The sequence below is a fragment of the Trematosphaeria pertusa genome, assembly GCF_010094035.1.
Source record: "Trematosphaeria pertusa strain CBS 122368 unplaced genomic scaffold BU26scaffold_8, whole genome shotgun sequence".
NCBI lineage: Eukaryota > Fungi > Ascomycota > Dothideomycetes > Pleosporales > Trematosphaeriaceae > Trematosphaeria > Trematosphaeria pertusa.
This window is the reverse complement of record NW_022987219.1, coordinates 1,853,915-1,870,779: the sequence shown is the minus strand read 5'-3', so window position 1 is coordinate 1,870,779 and position 16,865 is coordinate 1,853,915. Positions and strand designations below refer to the sequence as shown.

Sequence of the window (16,865 nt, the reverse complement as noted above, 5' to 3'; positions counted from 1 at the left end):
GCCGTTCGGTAGATTAATGCTTATGGTAGGGACAAACGCTCTTCTCTTACGCTCATAACGAAATATTCCATTACTGCTCCTGCGGTTTCATGCCATATGTGATATGGAACAGAACGTAGGTATGCACGCTCGGATCCTTAATCTCTCTCCTGGCGAGCGCCAAAATGACTTGCAGATCCTCTACCCTCCCGCCCAGGATCTGCGTGTATCCTCTCAGCATGTACGCCTCAAATCCGCCATCCAGTATCATGATCTGCTCAAGCTTGCCAACGGTCCTTAGCCTCTTTGACCGCGGCCACGGGCCCATGGGCAGCTTGTATACTTCGTCCTGCACATTCGTGAAGCCGGCGGCGCGCATTTGGTCTGCCCAGCTGCGCGGGGCGTCGAGCGGAGCGCCCATCTTCTCGGCCATTTCGAAGTACAGACGGCCTGCTTCTACGTAGCCGCTGTTGGGAGGGATGGTGTTGTCGTCGGAGAGGGCGCCCGGGATGGTGCTGGCGAGCTGTATCCAGCCGCCGGGCTTGAGGTGGGTGTACGCTTGCTGTATCAGACGAGGCCAATCTCTCACGGCCGTCATCAAGTCGCGGCCGTGGACGAAGTCGAAGTGGTTGGGTCGGTACGGCCAGTCCTCTTCTACATCGTCGATTTCGAATATGCAATTGGGCGGCACGAAGTTCGGCTGGGTAGGCGCAATGTCCACGCCGATGACTTCGGTGTTGGGGAACTTGTCCGCCATATCTATGGCCCATATGCCTGTTCCTGTTCCCAGATCTAGGATCCTGCTGCTCTGCTCGCCAAGCTGGCTGTCCGGAATGGGCGCCACGTACAGCCTGTCGTTTAGCAGGAGCGTGTATTTGTGATGCTGGAGGTCATTGCGATCGAGCTCCTTCTCGTCCATCGGCATGCCATATTCGTGTTTGCCATGCGCGGGGTATATGCGGCCCTCGATTTCGACGCCGCGGCGCACTTCGGACAGGATGGAGGAGAGGAATGAGGAAGCGTCGGATTCATCGTAGCTGTGCCGGTTGTGAGCAAGGCTGAGAGATGGTGGCCATGGCGGGGCAGGTACCCTTCATCTGTGAACGACGAGTCGTCGTCGTGGGCGTGGAGGAAGTGATCTTCGGTGTTCTCCTGGTCGTACTCGCTTGACGAGCCAATGCCTGAGTCTACCGGGTCGGTATCATGCTGCGGTGCGACGCTTCTGGGACTGATGGACGGTCTCGCGTCGCGTTCCTCGGCCGGGGTGGTGTGGGCCATGGTGCCCGTTGGGTGCGCGGCTGGCGCATCGGTCGAGGGCGAGGACTGGGGGTTATGCTGCTCCATATTGCGCCTCGACCGCCTGTGGGGTAGACTCGTTTGGAATCGACGCAGCGGAGGGTGCGACGGCGCGATTTTTACAACCCAGCTCGAGGTCCCCGCAGCAGCGGTCGGTGCGCCACTGGTGCTGGAAGTCGTTCCTTTGTGGCGGGCGGCCAAATCACATCTGAGGGGTGACGTGACATGGCCGGTCGCTTGCAGACCTGCTCCCGCGCCCTCCTGCGTGCTATCGTTGTTTCTGGCTTGGTGTCCAAGATGCCACGGTGAGCGGGCGTCGGGTCCCGGAGCCGGGGGAGGCCGGATCCGCGCCACTGGGCGAGCGAACGTGCCTGATAAGCGGGCGGCAGGCGCGCCAATTGGTGCGCTAACCACGAACCGCTAACCTCCACGCCTCGGCATGTCGTGAGAGCATGCATCTCCCGCCCGTGGTGGGGCTAGACTCTTACGCCCGGCTTCATGGACAGCGTGTCCTGCCCTTTCAGCGTGATGCATACCGTGCCGGATCCGCCCTCTTTTGCTGCACCGCTTTCTCCCGCCACTTCTCGTGTGAAATGGCCGCATATCCGCCGACGCTGGAGGCCCTGACCCTCCTCGACAGCATCGCCAAACTCAGCGATGGATTGAAGAATGGAGAGCAGGGCGCGAGAGAGGGCCTTTTGGGCGCCTGCTCCAAGCTCATCTCGGAGCTCAGTCACCCCACTGAGACTATGCTGATGCTGCTCTGGGCACAGCCCTCGCACCACACCATTCTCCGCATGGCCGTGGAGATCCGGCTCTTCCAGGCAATGTCTGGTATCGGCGCGGAGGGACAAAGGACAGCGGACATTGCGGCAAAATGTGCACACCAGGCGGATCCTATACTCGTCGGTAATGATATGCAAGCCTCCATCCCTGGCGACAATGTCTAACACCGACCGTAGGCCGCATGCTTCGGCACCTCGCCGCCATGGACACCGTCCGCGAAACTGGTCCCGACACCTTCGCTCCCACCGCGCTCTCGAACGCCTTCGCCGAGCCGGCATATCAAGACAGCATTCTGTATATCTTCGAAGACTTCCAGCCAGTCCACCAAGCGACACCATCCTTCTTCCACAAGCATGGCTTCAAATCGCCCGATTCCGGCGTCGACGGGCCATTCCAGCACACATTTAACTGCAAGGGTGACCACTACTTCGAATACTTCCCGAAGCACAACCCGGAAATGGGACGGCGCTTTGCGAGCATGATGGAGGCGTGGAGTAAGGGGCGGCCGCGATGGTTCCAGGAAGAATACTACCCAGTGAGACAACGGCTGATAGACGGCGCGGATAAGGGCAGCGAGGCGTTTCTCGTCGACGTTGGGGGAGGCACCGGTCACGACATTGAGGGCTTATTGCAAGCGTTCGGGGCGGAGATACCGGGCAAGCTAGTGCTCCAGGAGAGGCCAGAAATCATCGAGATTGCGCAGGTTAGCCCGGAGGTTCAGACCATGGCGCATGATTTCTTAACAGAACAGCCGGTCAAGGGTAAGTCGCTCGTTCGTCGAGATTCCTCCACCGCTAACCCAACGCTCTTCCAGGCGCTCGCGCGTACTATTTCCACTCCATCATCCAAGACTGGACCGACCCGGTCAACACGCAGATCCTCAAGTCGATAGTCCCCGCAATGAAGAAGGGCTACTCGAAGATCCTCGTCAACGACTTCGTAGTCCCGAATCAAGGAGCGCACTGGGCGCAAAGTGAGTCAATCAGCACATGAAAACCAGAAGTCCGCTGACTCTCAACAGCCTGCATGGACTGGGAGCTCATGGAAAGTCTCGGCGCCCGCCACCGCACAGTAGCGGAGCACACGGCGTTGTACGAGGGCGCCGGGCTAAAGGTGGTGGGCATCTGGCGCCATCCGCAGAGCGTCGATTCCCTGATCGAGCTCGAGCTGACCTGAAGACGCATCGTGTGCCACGGCACATCTTTAGCGCAATGTCCTCCTTTCTGCATACATGGCGTATATACCCCTAGGTCTGCACGATTCTCCACTTTCGACTGAATTTCTTGCTTGGTTGCCTTCTAGGGAGTTAGTATAATGATGCAGCGTCACGCTTTTGTAAATCCTGCGTTGCGTTGACCCGATCGCGCGGTTCTTGCGATGCCTTGCTTTGAGGGGTTCTCGTGACTTTTGTTGTGGAGTCCGACTGCGCAAGCTGAGCATATATACTCTCAGCTCCCCAGTACTCTTTCTGCATTCTCTCCACTCCACACCGCATTGCTCAGCGCTGCGGCAGCTAAAACCAACGCTGAAAATGAGCATGGAGACTAAAAGCCGTTCTTCACCGGCTCATGCTTTGGCTGCTGCTCTTGCGCCACTGTTTGTAAAAGTTTTCTGGACGGTAATGTATTGGGAACCCGCTAAAGTGGAGAGAGCGTGAAATCGACAACCGAGAGTCCCACTAGAGAAGTATCATGGATGAGGAACGTCGACACGAAGAGGTGATGGCTGAGCATGAAGGAAAGCAGCGTGATTTCGGAGACACTATGGACAAGCGTCGCCCTTGAGCTCGATGCAGACAAGCAGCGTTGACTCTAGGGTATAAAGCCCCTCTTCTCCCTCTCCCTTCCTCTCACGCGCCACGCTTCGAGAGTTGGTGCTACTAAAAGGAGTAACCGAGCAAGTGATGGCAGTCTAAAATCCGATGACATCAAAGTGTATGACGCGGAGCGGTCCTGCGCTGCGCTGTGCCGAACACAAAAAAAGCACATCACCTCACCGCATGAGGAGCAGAGCAAGCCAGCACGTCATTGAAAGAAGCGTGGATCAAATGCCATGGGCGAGCAGAAAGTTTGAATTAACGGCATGGAGAGGGTGCTCCTCGCAAAGGGCCAAGTTGCGAAGGAACTTCATTTTCGCGAATCCTGCTAAGAAAGCACGATAGTTTAAGCGTTTTTGAAGGCAATGCTTGAAACGAAGACTTTCCCTGCAAAGTCACCATATCTTCTTCAAAACCTGTTAGATTTTCTTCAAAGTTCGAGAAAGTCTCATATATATAAAGATAAATGGGTTGTACTGACAATTTGAAGAGAGAACAACTTCTGCTGAAGACATTCCTTTGGGTGAAAAAAAAAAGGGGGGGCAGGGTAGTTGAGGGAGCTGCCAAAACTTGCCAAGTTTTTACGGAATTTTGAATATGATAGATACGAACGTACGCTGTGTGCCGCCTTTGGGAGTTGGGAGACGAGAATGTAGTTAGACTATTACAAAAGGAAGCTGTGCTTAGCCAAGTATAATTCTCTTGTCTTCGGCCACAACCTTCTCCCAACCATCCTTTTCCAGCCTTCCTATGCCTCGCCGATATGCAACATCCTCAATCCATTCTATTAGCATTACATTTCGACTCTGAATGTGGCTACACCCCTTCACGTGTTGAATACAGCCAATGTCAAGGGACTCCTCTCGTATTCTACAAGTCTCATCGGACTCCCCTTGCGCGTTTGACGAAAGTAGAACGAGCTCGCCAGAGCACTCCGACCTGTCGATGAAAAAATGGGGCGGAGCGAAGACAGCACCGATTCTGTCTCCATCAGGAGCGTGGACTGCGCCTAAAACCCATTCAACTTCTGAAGAGTGCGCCTTCTCTTGTTGTTTTTCTTTCTTTTCCTGCTCCGCCGCTCCGTAGTCTCCTTCCAGGTTATCCTGTTCGTTCGAATCTTTTTCCCCGTTCGTTCGGTCTCCTTCAGTTGCCTTGCCTTCCTCATCCGTGGTTTCTTTCATACGCTTGAGGGTCAATTTCGATGTTTGGGCCGTGAAGTGTAGCAGACCGTATTGCATGACACCTGTATCTGAGGCAGATTCAGAAAAGAGATTGCTTCTCTGATCACCCCCAGGCTTTCCAGTTCGGCCGGTCGAGCGGATCGAGTTCAAGTATTTCGCTGTAGTGGCATCTTCCAATCCAATAGGCTCGTGCCATGTAACTTCGGAGATGACAGAGCTTCCGCAAGGGTCCAGGAATGCCACTTGCCCGCAGCAGGAGAGCCATGACCAGGATGGGTATGGGAGACTGCGACTGGCAATTTCCATGCCTGCGGGATGGCGTGCAGTCCGCAAGTGGACTAAATTGCACCCCACTTGTCCCCATAGCAGCGCGGCGTCTAATCGTTCGTGTGGTAGGCCCCAGATGAAGCCTCTCTGGAAACGGGACGCCATGAGCTTGAGGATCCCTGCGAATGCCCACAGTGCGTCGCTTTCATCGGTGAAGTGCCTGCTTGAAAACGCCTCAACGAGTCGGCAATAGAGCACAGTACGGCATTTGTTTGGCTCGAGTAGATACTCGTTCAGCGAGTTTGTCTCCGTCAGTTCAAGCCTATGGGTAGGAGACTCGCCGCTGGTATCCTCGCACCATGTGGTGGTCTGACAAACCCAGTAAACCTGACGCTCCGTGAACACGAGGAGACGTTTGCAGAGGGTAGCCTCTTGAAATGTCCATCCGCGCGAATCCCATACACTCCGGCGCAGAACTTGCCGGAAGGGGGGCTGAGTCGTAATGAACCGGGTCCCGTTAATAGTTTCCGTTCGTTGCGATACCCTTCTTTCGGTGCTTCCCACACCCGGAAGTCCAGCGCGAGCATCTTGACCAGCAGCGGCCACAATGACGAGTTCAGCGCAGCTATAAATCCTGTCCATGATAGGGAGTTGCTGCTGTTTGTCGCTGTCGTCATCTTGTACGATGCAGAGTGTATCAACCCACAGGTAACGTTTTCCAATCAGCCTTACTACTTCAATGGCATCGGAGATAGTCGGAGGAATATCCACGTCCTTTAAACCATTAAACGATGAGCACTGTGCGATGTTATGTCGGTTCAACAGTCCCGTCGCCGTTCGACCCCAGACGTATGACAGCGCAACATACGGTAAGCTCTTGCCTTCTGAGAAGGCCGGAACGATCTTGTAGTCGCGGACATCAATCAAACGAATCTGTTGCGCATTCTCGGGGACATGGGATGGAATGTGGCAATTTTCATGGTGTGTATCGCAAAGTTGCATCCAGTATTTGATCGACCCGATGTTGGCTTTTGATGGCACTTGTCGACCTCGGTGGCGGAATTCGTCCCCAGGGTGAATCGGGGTAGTTGCTGGTACGATCGAATTCGTAGTCTCCTGCTCGTCTGACCTGATGATTGTTCCCGCCACCATCTCGTGCTCGGAGAGTTCAATAACCACGTGAATGAATGTCTCCATGTTCAGATACGTGATCCGGAAAGTTTGCGGGTCGTGTTTGATTTCTTCTTCGGAGGCGTCGCTCGTTGACTCCAATAAGGTCACTATTGGAAACCGCAGATGGAGAGCAATATTGGCGTCATAAACTGTGTCGAGAGGACTGTGTTCTCCTAGGTCGATTGACTCAGCGGCAGAAAGGATCATGCGGCAGCCGGGACAGAATGCCTTGCTTGCAATGTGACGCAAAGGGCCAATGTGGATGTGATAACAGTGTCCGTGTCGCTTGTCTCCGCAAACTTCATTAGTTGAAGAGACAAAGTCGATTTGCCTGCACACAGAGCATAACTCGCCCTGCGGATCCCGCGTCGGTTCTGAGTCTTTGGAGAGGTCTAGGCAACCCATGATACTCGATCGAACATACGAGGCGGCGATAGGTTCGGGGAATTTACTTTCGCGTCGGTTTGTGCTGCTAGCTGGTCTCGATTTGAATAAACGTATCCGGAAAAGAATGAATATAGAGAGTTCCCTAGATCTCAAACACTATCCGCACGGGCATTTACAAGAATGCGTGCATGACTTCTGTTAGGCAGCAATGCTAAGAGCCTGGCTGACAGCCACGACCGGACGATTGCGGAGGTGAGCCCCGCTACTGCTGCTTGGCATTGGCGACGATAATATAGCCATTTCACCTGGCGATGGCGCAAAATTGAGGTTCTTTTCAACGGTGGTAACATTCGACCGGTGCGTAGTCCGCTAGAGAAGCCTTGTTGATTGATTGAATTTTCTCGATTTGAGTCACCAAATCTATAGAGGTTATGCTAACTAACAGCAAATCAGAGCTTCTGCCTACGCACAAAAGGACTCAAGACACGAAAACGGGGTATCACATATCTACGGGGAGGTGGCGTGGGTTGACAGAAAAGAACGACTCGGGTGCGGATGACGAGGGCGTAGAAGCCTGGTGAAACCAGTGCCACACTGCCCCCCCGAGTCTTTAGAAGCTGCGTACACAAGCGTATATAGTCCGTCCTTTGAAAGAAAGCGATTTATGGTTGCATGGTTGGTGCAAAAACGAGATGAAGAGCAATGATGAGTAGCATCAAAGCTCGCCGACCCATGGTTCACCCGGACCCTGACAAAGCAGGGAGCGTAAGTCCATCCGAGCTCAGTTCGAGCATCGTCCTTGCGTATATAAATACCCTCTCCTCCTACTTCTCCTCCTCCTTCTCCTCCTTTTTCTCTTCCGCACTACATTCCTCGCAACGTCGAGCGGTACTGAAAACGGTCAGCAGGAGGCCCAAATGGCGTCTCTAAAAGGATTGAAACACGTACAAATGTGCCTTCTAATAATTCCATCGTCTAAAATCGCAATTATGGAGATGAAATGACTGCATGAGAAGCAGAAGCAATAGCCTGATCGCTCGTCTCTATGGAGACGTCGGGAGAAGGGCAGCACGCAATGCATCCCGGAAACCGCGTCCAAAGTTGGCATTTGGAACGGTCATGGAGCGCTTTGGAATCAGGAATCTGCTTCTACTCTCATGAGGCTTGAATCGTTCGCTCGCGAGAATTCCTCACGCCAAAGCGCGGGTATTTAAACCTTTACCTCTCCACTCTTTTCCTTCACTCTCGCACTTCGCTCCCCGCAACACTAGGAATACTTAAAACGGCAGAACCACTCGAAACGGCTTCCTTAAAAAGACCGAAGCGTTCTACAAAATGTCTTGTCAGAATCCGGTCGCCTAGAAAACAGTCCGCAACGGGAATATGGCGATGTTCGGGTCTAAAAAAACAACCGAGACACCTTGTATGGGCAGATTTAGGAAGCAGTAGCCCTTGCACATGTTGTAGATCCGCCTAATAGAAGAATTCCTTCTCTTTCACAATGTGCGAAGATTTCTGACGCGGATCGCGAAACCGAAAGCTCAGATAACTCCTTGAACGGGACTCCCTCGACAAGCCGCGATGGAGACTGAAAATTTGTTAACTTCATTCGCATGCGAGTCGGCACCTTTCCTCCACCCAGCTCCTTCTTCCGCCAGAGGATATAAACCCCGCTTCTCGAGCGCTCCCCTGAGACCAAAAGCTCGCCCTATGCCGGTACGTGAACCCCTAAAACATTGACGCTCACGAAACGATAGAGTCCTCCTCGTGGTGCGGCGGAGACTATAAATATCCGCCTCTGCTCTTTCTCTTGAAATATTTTCACAATCTCCCGGTTCGAAGGGTTGCACTAAAATCGGATCTACAGGCTCCCTATGGATTCGAGAAATCCTATGACTTCAGTACAATGGCGTTGCCTCGTGCGGTCTAGAAATCCTTACAAGCAGAATCCACGGCTTCCGCCAAATGTATGACAACAACCCTCGATGGAATCTTTTGGCCGGGCTTCCAAAGGTTAAGCGATGCTGGGAGTGACGAAAACTATTGCATACTAAAACGGCATTATCTTCCCGCTACGTTGAGCCTAGCTCCGCGGCGTGGAACTTCTTCGCGCGCTTCGGCAGTCAATTAAAACAATAGTCATGCCGTTTTAGGAGCGCACGTTGCTCCAGCCTCGAGTATATAAACCCGCTCTTTCCTGCTCTTAAGATCCCTACAACAGTCCATATGCAGGCTTGGATTACTAAAAGCGAATTGCCAATGTCGCATGGTGCTCTAAAAAGACAGGGCAAATGACGGCATAGTGTGCCTGGGAGTACGCTTGCCGGACCAAAAGGCGATGACTACGACATATATGAGCGTGCGGCGCGTCCAGCATGGAGGCCATAGGGGGACCCGTTTTCCTGGCTGAGATTCGCCCCGAGTAGGCACGTGGTTGGAACACTGGAGCCGAGAATTGTGGGGAGGATTTTAGTTAGTACTTTGTGATGATCATGATCAAAAGGCCAAATCAACCACGGATGAAGGGTGCCAGAAATGATGATAGTATGATGCCAGCTTATCAAGTGGGAAAATAGGTTGCGTTCACTGCTACAGATCGTTCTCAGGTACCGCGATAACCATCCGCAAACTTAACAGTGTCGACAGGCTGATAGACACGCTAGATAGAAGTGGATGTCAGCAAAGGCAGATAGAGCGTTCCCAAGTGCAGGACCTCCCGAGGTAACCAACCTTCGTTGTCACTTATCTCGCCTCCGTGATAAGATGTAAGAGATTTGTGTGTCCTAGACGCAACGCAGGTTTAATCTAACCAAGCTCGCATCCCTCCAAATTCTCTAGAAACCACGCACCCTCCCAACCGACTCATCACACAACAGCATCGCCACAACCCACTGCTCTCAAATCCCACCATACCCTCCTCCCCACTCCTATCTACCCCAATGCTTGATAACACATCGCACTCCCGCCCACCAGCATCCGTTACCCCGGCTACGAGCCCACTCCGCTCGAGAAACCCCAACATTTTCCTGTCCTCGAAAAGCCCAGTAGCTCACCCACTTCTTCTAGCGACCATCAGGTCTCCGGCGTGCCCTTGTATCCCATTTCATCGCCCAATAGTGAAGAGTGTCTGGATTGCTGCGGTAGAAGTCGAAGAAAGCAATGCGCTGGTCGGCGGCCAAGGGCGAGCAGGCGAGCTAACGTGAAGGTGAGGTTTTCTGTTCCGTTTAGTCTTCTTGGGAGGAGGCGGTCGCATCGGCGAAAGTGACGAATGTGCGGTAGCATGGCGCGTATCTGGGAGCTGTGGGACGTTGGGTCTCTTAGAAAGTAGATGATTCGGATGAAGAAAAGTGAGTGAAGAACTGTGAGAAGCTGGAATTTTGAATTTTTCATTTTTGGCGTGGCCGTAGAAGGGACAAGCGCCTAATTTGATATGGGCGGCGCCATGTGTAAGGTATAGACGACTAATGTGTACTGTACATTACCTGAACCGCGCGAACCTCTCCTCTTCCTCCATCTTCAGTCGCACAGTGTTCAACACTTTCTCATCGTACAAATCCTCAGGCTTCTTATCCCCCTTCAGCACCTCCTTTTCATGCTTAGCCGCCTCCTCTTTCGTCATGACCACCAAATCCTTCATCTGCAGCAAAGAGTTCTTTTGCCCCGGAGTGCGCTTGTCGATGAAGTCCTCGCTAGGTTTATTCCATCTCATCAGGCACAGCCGCGTAGCTAGGTCGCTGATGACGCTTCTCCCGTGGTACACCTCTTCAACAAGGTACCCGACGTCGTCCTGAGTAATTGGGATCTTCAAGCCTTGTGAGTCGAAGCCGTATGATCTCGCGAGGCGTTCTTCGGCGCCTTGCAGCGACCCTAATATGCTGTCGTACATCTTTTCTCTTCCCTTGGCGGGGAGGTAGTCGTGAGGATATCCGGCGATCTCTAGGATGACGTGGTTTGCAACGGCCAATCCAAAGATGGCTGGCATCGTTCCGAGCACAGGCAGGATCCTAACTCGGAAGTCTGGGAGCACACCTAGTTCGCCAACGGTGCCTTTTGCGAATTCTTCGTCTGGTAATGGCAGCAGCTGTGCCTTTCCGGGGCCAGGCTTCTCCGTAGAGAACACTACCGGGATACCATCCTTGACACCAAGCGCTCGGAGTTTTCGTCTCGTCGATTTTGAAAGCGGATCATCTGTGCTGGCAGAGATGTCGCCGATGAAGATCTTCGTGGGATCTGACTTACATCCAGCGCCCATGGAAGATATGACCCGAATCTTGTTCTTGTAGCAGTAGTTCAGAAGCGCCACTTTGCTATCGATGTTGTCGATCGCGTCAATCACGAAGTCTGGCTCCTGGCCGTTCATCGCTGCTAGCTGCGCGGGTGCGTTGACTTCGCTGAATAGCTCGTTTCGGCACTCGAAGTGCGTCCAGGGGGTGATTTGTTCAAGCCTCCGCCGGATGCAATGCACTTTCGGGGTTCCAACGTCGGCTAGGGTAGCTACCGCATGTCGGTTCAAAGAAGACAACGTAACCTGGTCGAAATCGATGAGACGTAGTTTGGAACATCCGGAGCGGGCGAGAGCTGCTGTGGCGTGCGATCCGACGCCGCCGCAGCCGACGACGATGACGAAAGCGGAGCGCAGCTTCTGGAGGCCTTCATCTGTAAGAAACACCCGGTTTCTGGCGAGCTGCTCCAAGATAAGATCTGAGGGCATCAGCATTACCGCGGCGCAAAGGCCGGAAGCGTGGGATCTCTAACCATCGTCATAGTCTCCTTTTCGTGCTCTAGCTGCAAGGGCCATGCTTCGCTTGTCTTCGTTGCTCGGAGCAAACGCATTGGAAGCGGCGCCATATTCTGTCAACTGCGAAGATTAGCCAAATGCCCGTCGATTGAAGCTACAAAGGGTCGGGAAGCGGCGCGGGAGTCAGAAAATAATTCTCCACGTACTCTGGTCGCATGGTGCTCTTCATCGATGTCGGGTATTGCTGCTTTCATTTCGGCCACTCTGTACATGCGCCTCGCCTTCTGGAAACCGAGGACAGCTCCTCCAACCACAATCCCGGACACAATGGCAGTGGTGATTAACTGCGCATGATGGGACGCTGTAGCCCGAGATACCCAGGAGGACATCTTGATTCCAATCCCTAACTAAGGCTGAGAACCCCGGTGCTATGGGAGATCCATCGATTTAAAGAGAATGTGTAGGTCCAGTCTCAATTGTCAAGGAACGAAGTGTGATAGCGATGGCGATGACTTCATGGTGTTGAACTTTCAAACTTCGGGTGGCCGTTCGGGCTAGACCGTAAAGAGCTAAGCGCCGAGGCCAAAGTTCTCTGAGCAGAATGCAGATGACCTGGACTCCGTAGCCGCCAGCGAACCACACCGCTCACCTTCGACGCGTTCGAAACATCACCCACGCGCAGTCTGCGCATCTGATCTTGGGGCGGTGCCTGGCAGCTCTTAAAGCGCCCTTCCCACCGCGATCATCCATTCTTTAACCTTCCTCCGCCCCCTTGCTCTCACAACTCTACTGCCGCCATGTCGAAGGTCACATTCGCGATTATAGCCGCGGCAGCTGGTGCTGCAAGTGGTGCAGCTGCGACAGCAGCGTTCTACTCTTCAAAGAAAGAGACTCCACCGTCCGTCTCTACAACCACAACGACCACCGTCACAGGCCCTCCACGACCAGCACCTCCGTCTTCAGTCCCTGCTGTACCTTCACCCGCAGCCGCCGCTCGAAAGCAACCACCTCCAGTCGACCCGAGCGGCCTCTTCCAATATGGCTTTCCCGGCCCCGTCGCAGACCTCCGCCCGGCGGCATCCCTTACCTCTTCCTTCGACCGCCGAACAAGAAACCCAGCATGGGTCGCGGAGCACATCACGCCCGAGTCGCTCGCGAATAACAACGCCGATCGCAAACACAGCGTCTTTGTGGAAGACATCTCAATACCCGAAATGTTCCGCGCAAAGCTGAAGGATTACTTCCGCTCAGGGTACGACCGAGGGCACCAAGTACCCGCAGCGGACGCGAAGTGGAGTCAAGAAGCCATGGACGATACATTCCTGTTGAGCAATATGTGCCCACAGGTCGGCGATGGATTCAACCGAGACTACTGGGCGCATTTCGAGGACTTTTGCCGCCGATTGACGAAGCATTACCCCTCCGTGCGCATCGTGACTGGCCCTCTTTACCTGCCGAAGCGCGAGCCGGATGGGAAATGGAGGGTGAGCTACGAGGTCATCGGGCAGCCGCCAAACGTTGCAGTACCGACGCATTTCTACAAGGTCATCTTCGCGGAGGACGGACAACATGGTGGGAAGGTTGCGCTGGGAGCGTTCGTCCTCCCAAATGCCGTCATCGCGAACAACAAGCCGCTACAGGACTTCGAGGTCCCTGTGGAGATTGTTGAGAGAGCAAGCGGATTGGAGTTCGCCACGAAGCTGGATCCTGTAAGGCGCAAGCGATTGTGCCAGGAGGTCAGCTGCTCTCTCATCGTGAGGGAGTATGCCAAGAGACAGGAGGCCTTTGGGAAGAAATGAGCGGACTATGGGGTCGATGGGGGAATGTATTCCATGTGTATACCAGCGTGTTAGCATAGCATGAGCGGAGTTCGTCACCTCTGTCATTTCGGCGAATACCATATCTTGCACCTTGACTACCAAATGAACTTTTGCGTTCCACTTCCGCTGTTTGTACAGTATGATACAAGTCCGTGATCCCAAGTCCCTAGATGAGGGTATCCGATCCTTTGCCGTCTATGTGTACCCCGATGCATCCCTAATCGTACATTTCAAAAATCTGATCCTTCGGTAGAGCCGCATTTCTTGGTCGGACGCCGTTGCGACATTGCCACCTCCAATGTCCAAAGTTGAGTCGGTGATCGCTCAATCCAAGCCCATCCCATCTGATCCACCACCCGAGCTTCGGCCTAGAAAGTGTTCTGAAGACCGCTGGCCTGCTGCGACTCCTTCTGTATCCGGGCGACGTACGTTTTCGAGACGGTATTCCAGGCGGACATGTACTTCTCCATGCAGGCCGTGAAGCAGGACTCTTCGCCTTTCGAGAGTGAGGTGCCGGGCTTGGGTACGCAGCGCTCGAAGCAGTGTTCGTTAAGTTTCTGCATACACACAGTCAGAGAGGATGGTTTTGGGTGGGAGTTGGAGATGTGAATGTACCTCGACCAGCATGCGCGCATTCTGCATGGCGGCTTCCTGCTGCACCTGGCGCATAACCTGCGTCTTCGGATCGTTGGGGAAGGCACTCATGCCCGTGGCGCCTAATGAGTCCATCTTGTCTTTTATATCTGGCTCCGAAAATCTCCGTGGTCGTTTTGAGGGAATGCGCGGTTGTGGTGGATGGATTGGTGTTTCCCAGAAAAAGACCCCCGACACGCCGGGCGGCGCTTTCTCGGCAACCACGGGCGCACGAGCATCCCAGCAGCGGAAAGGCCACGACGAGAGTTCACCACCACCCATCGGCCAGCAACTTTAATGTCGCCCACCCGTGCCATTCTTCTCTTCTCGTAGCCTCAGCCCCGCCGCGGCGCGCCTCTCTTCTTATCAATTGCAGAAGCTTAGCCTTCTTCCATTCTTTGTGCCGCATTCACCTTGGACCGCAGTGCTATTGGAGCTGGAATAGCGGGTCTCAGACAGCGGTTGTGCAACCATGCTGTTCGCAAGGCCGTGGACGAGCTTGTGCCTGCTGGCGGGGAGCTTGGTGGGCGTGAGGGCGCTGGGGTTGAGCGAGCACCCTGATATTAAGGCTATTTCTGTGAGTTTAGGAGGGCTTGGGGATTTTGGGGATATCTTGCTGATGAGAAGTAGCTACGGACGCACAGCCTCGAGCCCGTAAGTGCGGCCTGAACCCTACAACTTTCCTTGGACATAGTTGGCGGAGAGTGGTTCTAACCTGGCATAGCCATACCTCGACTCAGACATGCAAAGCCGCTGGTGGGACTTTGGCGGGGACACCATCATTCGCACCGACAAGTACATCCGACTCGCCTCCGACAAGCCCTCGCGCGACGGCTGGATATTCTCTCGCGTACCGCTAACCGCCACAAACTGGGAGGTACATACGCTATCCCTTCTCCGAACCACACACCATTCCATATGCTCACGCGACACTAGATTCTGGTCGAGTTCAAGATCCACGGCCAAGGCAACCTCTACGGCGACGGCATGGCCATGTGGCTCACCAAGCAGCGCGCTACCCCCGGACCTGTCTTCGGTGCCACAGACAACTTCGAGGGTCTCGGCGTCTTCTTCGATACGTACAAGAACAACCGGCCCGGCACCGTCTTTCCCTATATCATGGCTATGAGCGGCGATGGGAAGACGCCGTATGACAAGGACAATGACGGCAAGGCGAATGAGGTTGCCGGGTGTAGTGTGCGTTCTACGTTTCCCCTCCTCCACGGTTGACCTAGGATTGACATCACACAGGCCCGCGGTATCCGCAACGCCCAAATCCCCACCAAAGCCCGCTTCACCTACTTCCAAGACCAATCGCTCAAGCTCGACCTGCAGTACAAATCCGAAGACGAATGGACCAACTGCTTCGAAATCGTGAACTTCAAAGTCCCGCCCGTCGCATACCTAGGCTTCTCCGCCGAGACCGGCGAGCTCTCCGACAACCACGACATCGTCTCCGTCAAGACGCAGAACCTGTACATGAGGAGCGGAGGTGGGTCCTCCGCGGGCAGCACGGGGAAGGCTGGGAGCACGACGTACAAGCCTCAGGCGCCGAAGAGCAGCAGCAGCTGGACCTGGTTCTTTATGAAGTTTGTGCTGTTTGGACTGGCGGTTACGGGTGCGTATGTGGGGTTCACGATTTATCGGGCGAGGCAGAGGGACCGGTTCTAAGTTGTGCTCGGGGACCGGAAAAGAAGCAGCGGTTGGGGAGGATAAATGGGATGGTTGGCTCGTCATGTACAGGGTTGGATGCATGGGGTAAAATCACCGGCCTTTGGACGGGGCCTATTGATAGCGTTTTCTTTCTCCTAGCATTTCTCTACACTGCACATACTCTCCTAGCAACTTACTTCAATCGAATCACACGATACCACTCATGCCTGTCAATGCCGTCAGTCAAGTCATTAAAGCAATCCAAATATGAAAAATAAAAGATTGCATTATGGTCCTCAGATCAGCTCTCCTGCTGTTCTCATGAGCCCCCACAGCCCTCACCAGCCTTTCGACCAGCGACGACCAGGTTGCCCGTCAACTTTGGCTTTTGTATGCCCCAGTCCGTAGACCAGAGACATCATCACCGGACCCTTGACCCGCCTGTTCAGCAGACCGAAGTTTCTCAAACACTCTCACACCCACCCCACACGACACTTCCTGCACCGCCCAACAACAACGACCAGACACCCCCACACTCACATCACCGCACGCCCCAAGCAGGACATGCGGCAACGGCGCTCGGATTGAAAACTACGCCAGTCGTCACTAGCAGACTGTAGCTATACCTTCCGGAGAAGAGAGTAGCAAGTGCGCTTCGACCCTTTTACTTCTTCCTCTTTGCGCAGCGGGGGTGGTTGGGCGGGCGGCTGCGTGTGCGGGTTACCCAGAAACTTGCGCGACTTGTAGGTATGCTTGACTTGGGGAGACAAGACACTCCCTCTGATATCCGTTCTTGTGGGCTCAGCGCCCCAGCCACCGGAGACCGCCGGCGGGGAAGATGGGCCCCGCTGGGGCTTCCTGACTGTGAGGAGGGGTTTCGGTCATAGGGATCTGCGGAGGTTTTGTTAGCGGGCGCTTTGAGCGAAGGGGAGGGAGTGAGGAGGAGGAGGAGAGGGAAGGGCGGATGGCGAGGTTGGGGTACATACACGCAGCTCGGATTGTGGGTGTGGAGAGAGAAACTCGGAGCTCGACGCGAAGATAAGTTTAGGCGGGTCGCGACGTCACGGGCGGCGCTAGCGCTAGCGGCTGTTAAGCGACTCGGGGTGACCAATGAGAAACGAGTCTTTGACACAGTC

At 54.3% G+C, this 16,865-nt stretch overlaps 8 protein-coding genes across 8 annotated transcripts; 4 read left to right on the top strand and 4 right to left on the bottom strand.

The window, feature by feature from the left end:
- Positions 1-70: 70 nt before the first annotated feature.
- On the bottom strand, positions 71-1,257 carry BU26DRAFT_427855 (S-adenosyl-L-methionine-dependent methyltransferase; the record flags this gene model as incomplete). The annotated part of the gene is made up of 2 exons (XM_033823755.1): positions 71-1,016; positions 1,070-1,257. 2 exons carry the CDS (start codon positions 1,255-1,257, stop codon positions 71-73), a joined length of 1,134 nt encoding a protein of 377 aa, XP_033683528.1.
- A 487-nt stretch (positions 1,258-1,744) lies between these two features.
- Positions 1,745-3,585, top strand: BU26DRAFT_486245 (O-methyltransferase). Its single transcript, XM_033825912.1, has 4 exons — positions 1,745-2,184; positions 2,238-2,822; positions 2,876-3,034; positions 3,083-3,585. Exons 1-4 carry the CDS (start codon positions 1,869-1,871, stop codon positions 3,235-3,237), a joined length of 1,215 nt encoding a protein of 404 aa, XP_033683527.1. The 5' UTR covers positions 1,745-1,868; the 3' UTR covers positions 3,238-3,585.
- Positions 3,586-4,560: 975 nt separating this feature from the next.
- Positions 4,561-6,477, bottom strand: BU26DRAFT_428749 (HET-domain-containing protein; the record flags this gene model as incomplete). The annotated part of the gene is made up of 1 exon (XM_033823800.1): positions 4,561-6,477. One exon carries the CDS (start codon positions 6,475-6,477, stop codon positions 4,561-4,563), a length of 1,917 nt encoding a protein of 638 aa, XP_033683526.1.
- A 3,772-nt stretch (positions 6,478-10,249) lies between these two features.
- Positions 10,250-12,123, bottom strand: BU26DRAFT_551806 (uncharacterized protein). Its single transcript, XM_033832122.1, has 3 exons — positions 11,830-12,123; positions 11,641-11,743; positions 10,250-11,586 (listed from the first exon to the last, which is right to left on the bottom strand). The coding sequence occupies exons 1-3, from the start codon at positions 12,010-12,012 to the stop codon at positions 10,364-10,366; spliced, it is 1,509 nt and encodes a 502-aa protein (XP_033683525.1). The 5' UTR covers positions 12,013-12,123; the 3' UTR covers positions 10,250-10,363.
- A 131-nt stretch (positions 12,124-12,254) lies between these two features.
- Positions 12,255-13,555, top strand: BU26DRAFT_520200 (uncharacterized protein). The gene has a single exon (XM_033829246.1). It carries the CDS (start codon positions 12,421-12,423, stop codon positions 13,420-13,422), a length of 1,002 nt encoding a protein of 333 aa, XP_033683524.1. The 5' UTR covers positions 12,255-12,420; the 3' UTR covers positions 13,423-13,555.
- Positions 13,556-13,811: 256 nt separating this feature from the next.
- Positions 13,812-14,148, bottom strand: BU26DRAFT_531776 (uncharacterized protein; the record flags this gene model as incomplete). Its single annotated transcript, XM_033831054.1, has 2 exons — positions 13,812-14,000; positions 14,059-14,148. The coding sequence occupies 2 exons, from the start codon at positions 14,146-14,148 to the stop codon at positions 13,812-13,814; spliced, it is 279 nt and encodes a 92-aa protein (XP_033683523.1).
- A 95-nt stretch (positions 14,149-14,243) lies between these two features.
- BU26DRAFT_520198 (uncharacterized protein) lies at positions 14,244-15,759 on the top strand. Its single transcript, XM_033829245.1, has 5 exons — positions 14,244-14,653; positions 14,707-14,730; positions 14,801-14,953; positions 15,013-15,273; positions 15,328-15,759. Exons 1-5 carry the CDS (start codon positions 14,549-14,551, stop codon positions 15,745-15,747), a joined length of 963 nt encoding a protein of 320 aa, XP_033683522.1. The 5' UTR covers positions 14,244-14,548; the 3' UTR covers positions 15,748-15,759.
- Positions 15,708-16,733, top strand: BU26DRAFT_520196 (uncharacterized protein). Its single transcript, XM_033829244.1, has 2 exons — positions 15,708-16,620; positions 16,716-16,733. Exon 1 carries the CDS (start codon positions 16,122-16,124, stop codon positions 16,347-16,349), a length of 228 nt encoding a protein of 75 aa, XP_033683521.1. The 5' UTR covers positions 15,708-16,121; the 3' UTR covers positions 16,350-16,620; positions 16,716-16,733.
- The last annotated feature ends 132 nt before the right edge of the window (positions 16,734-16,865 follow it).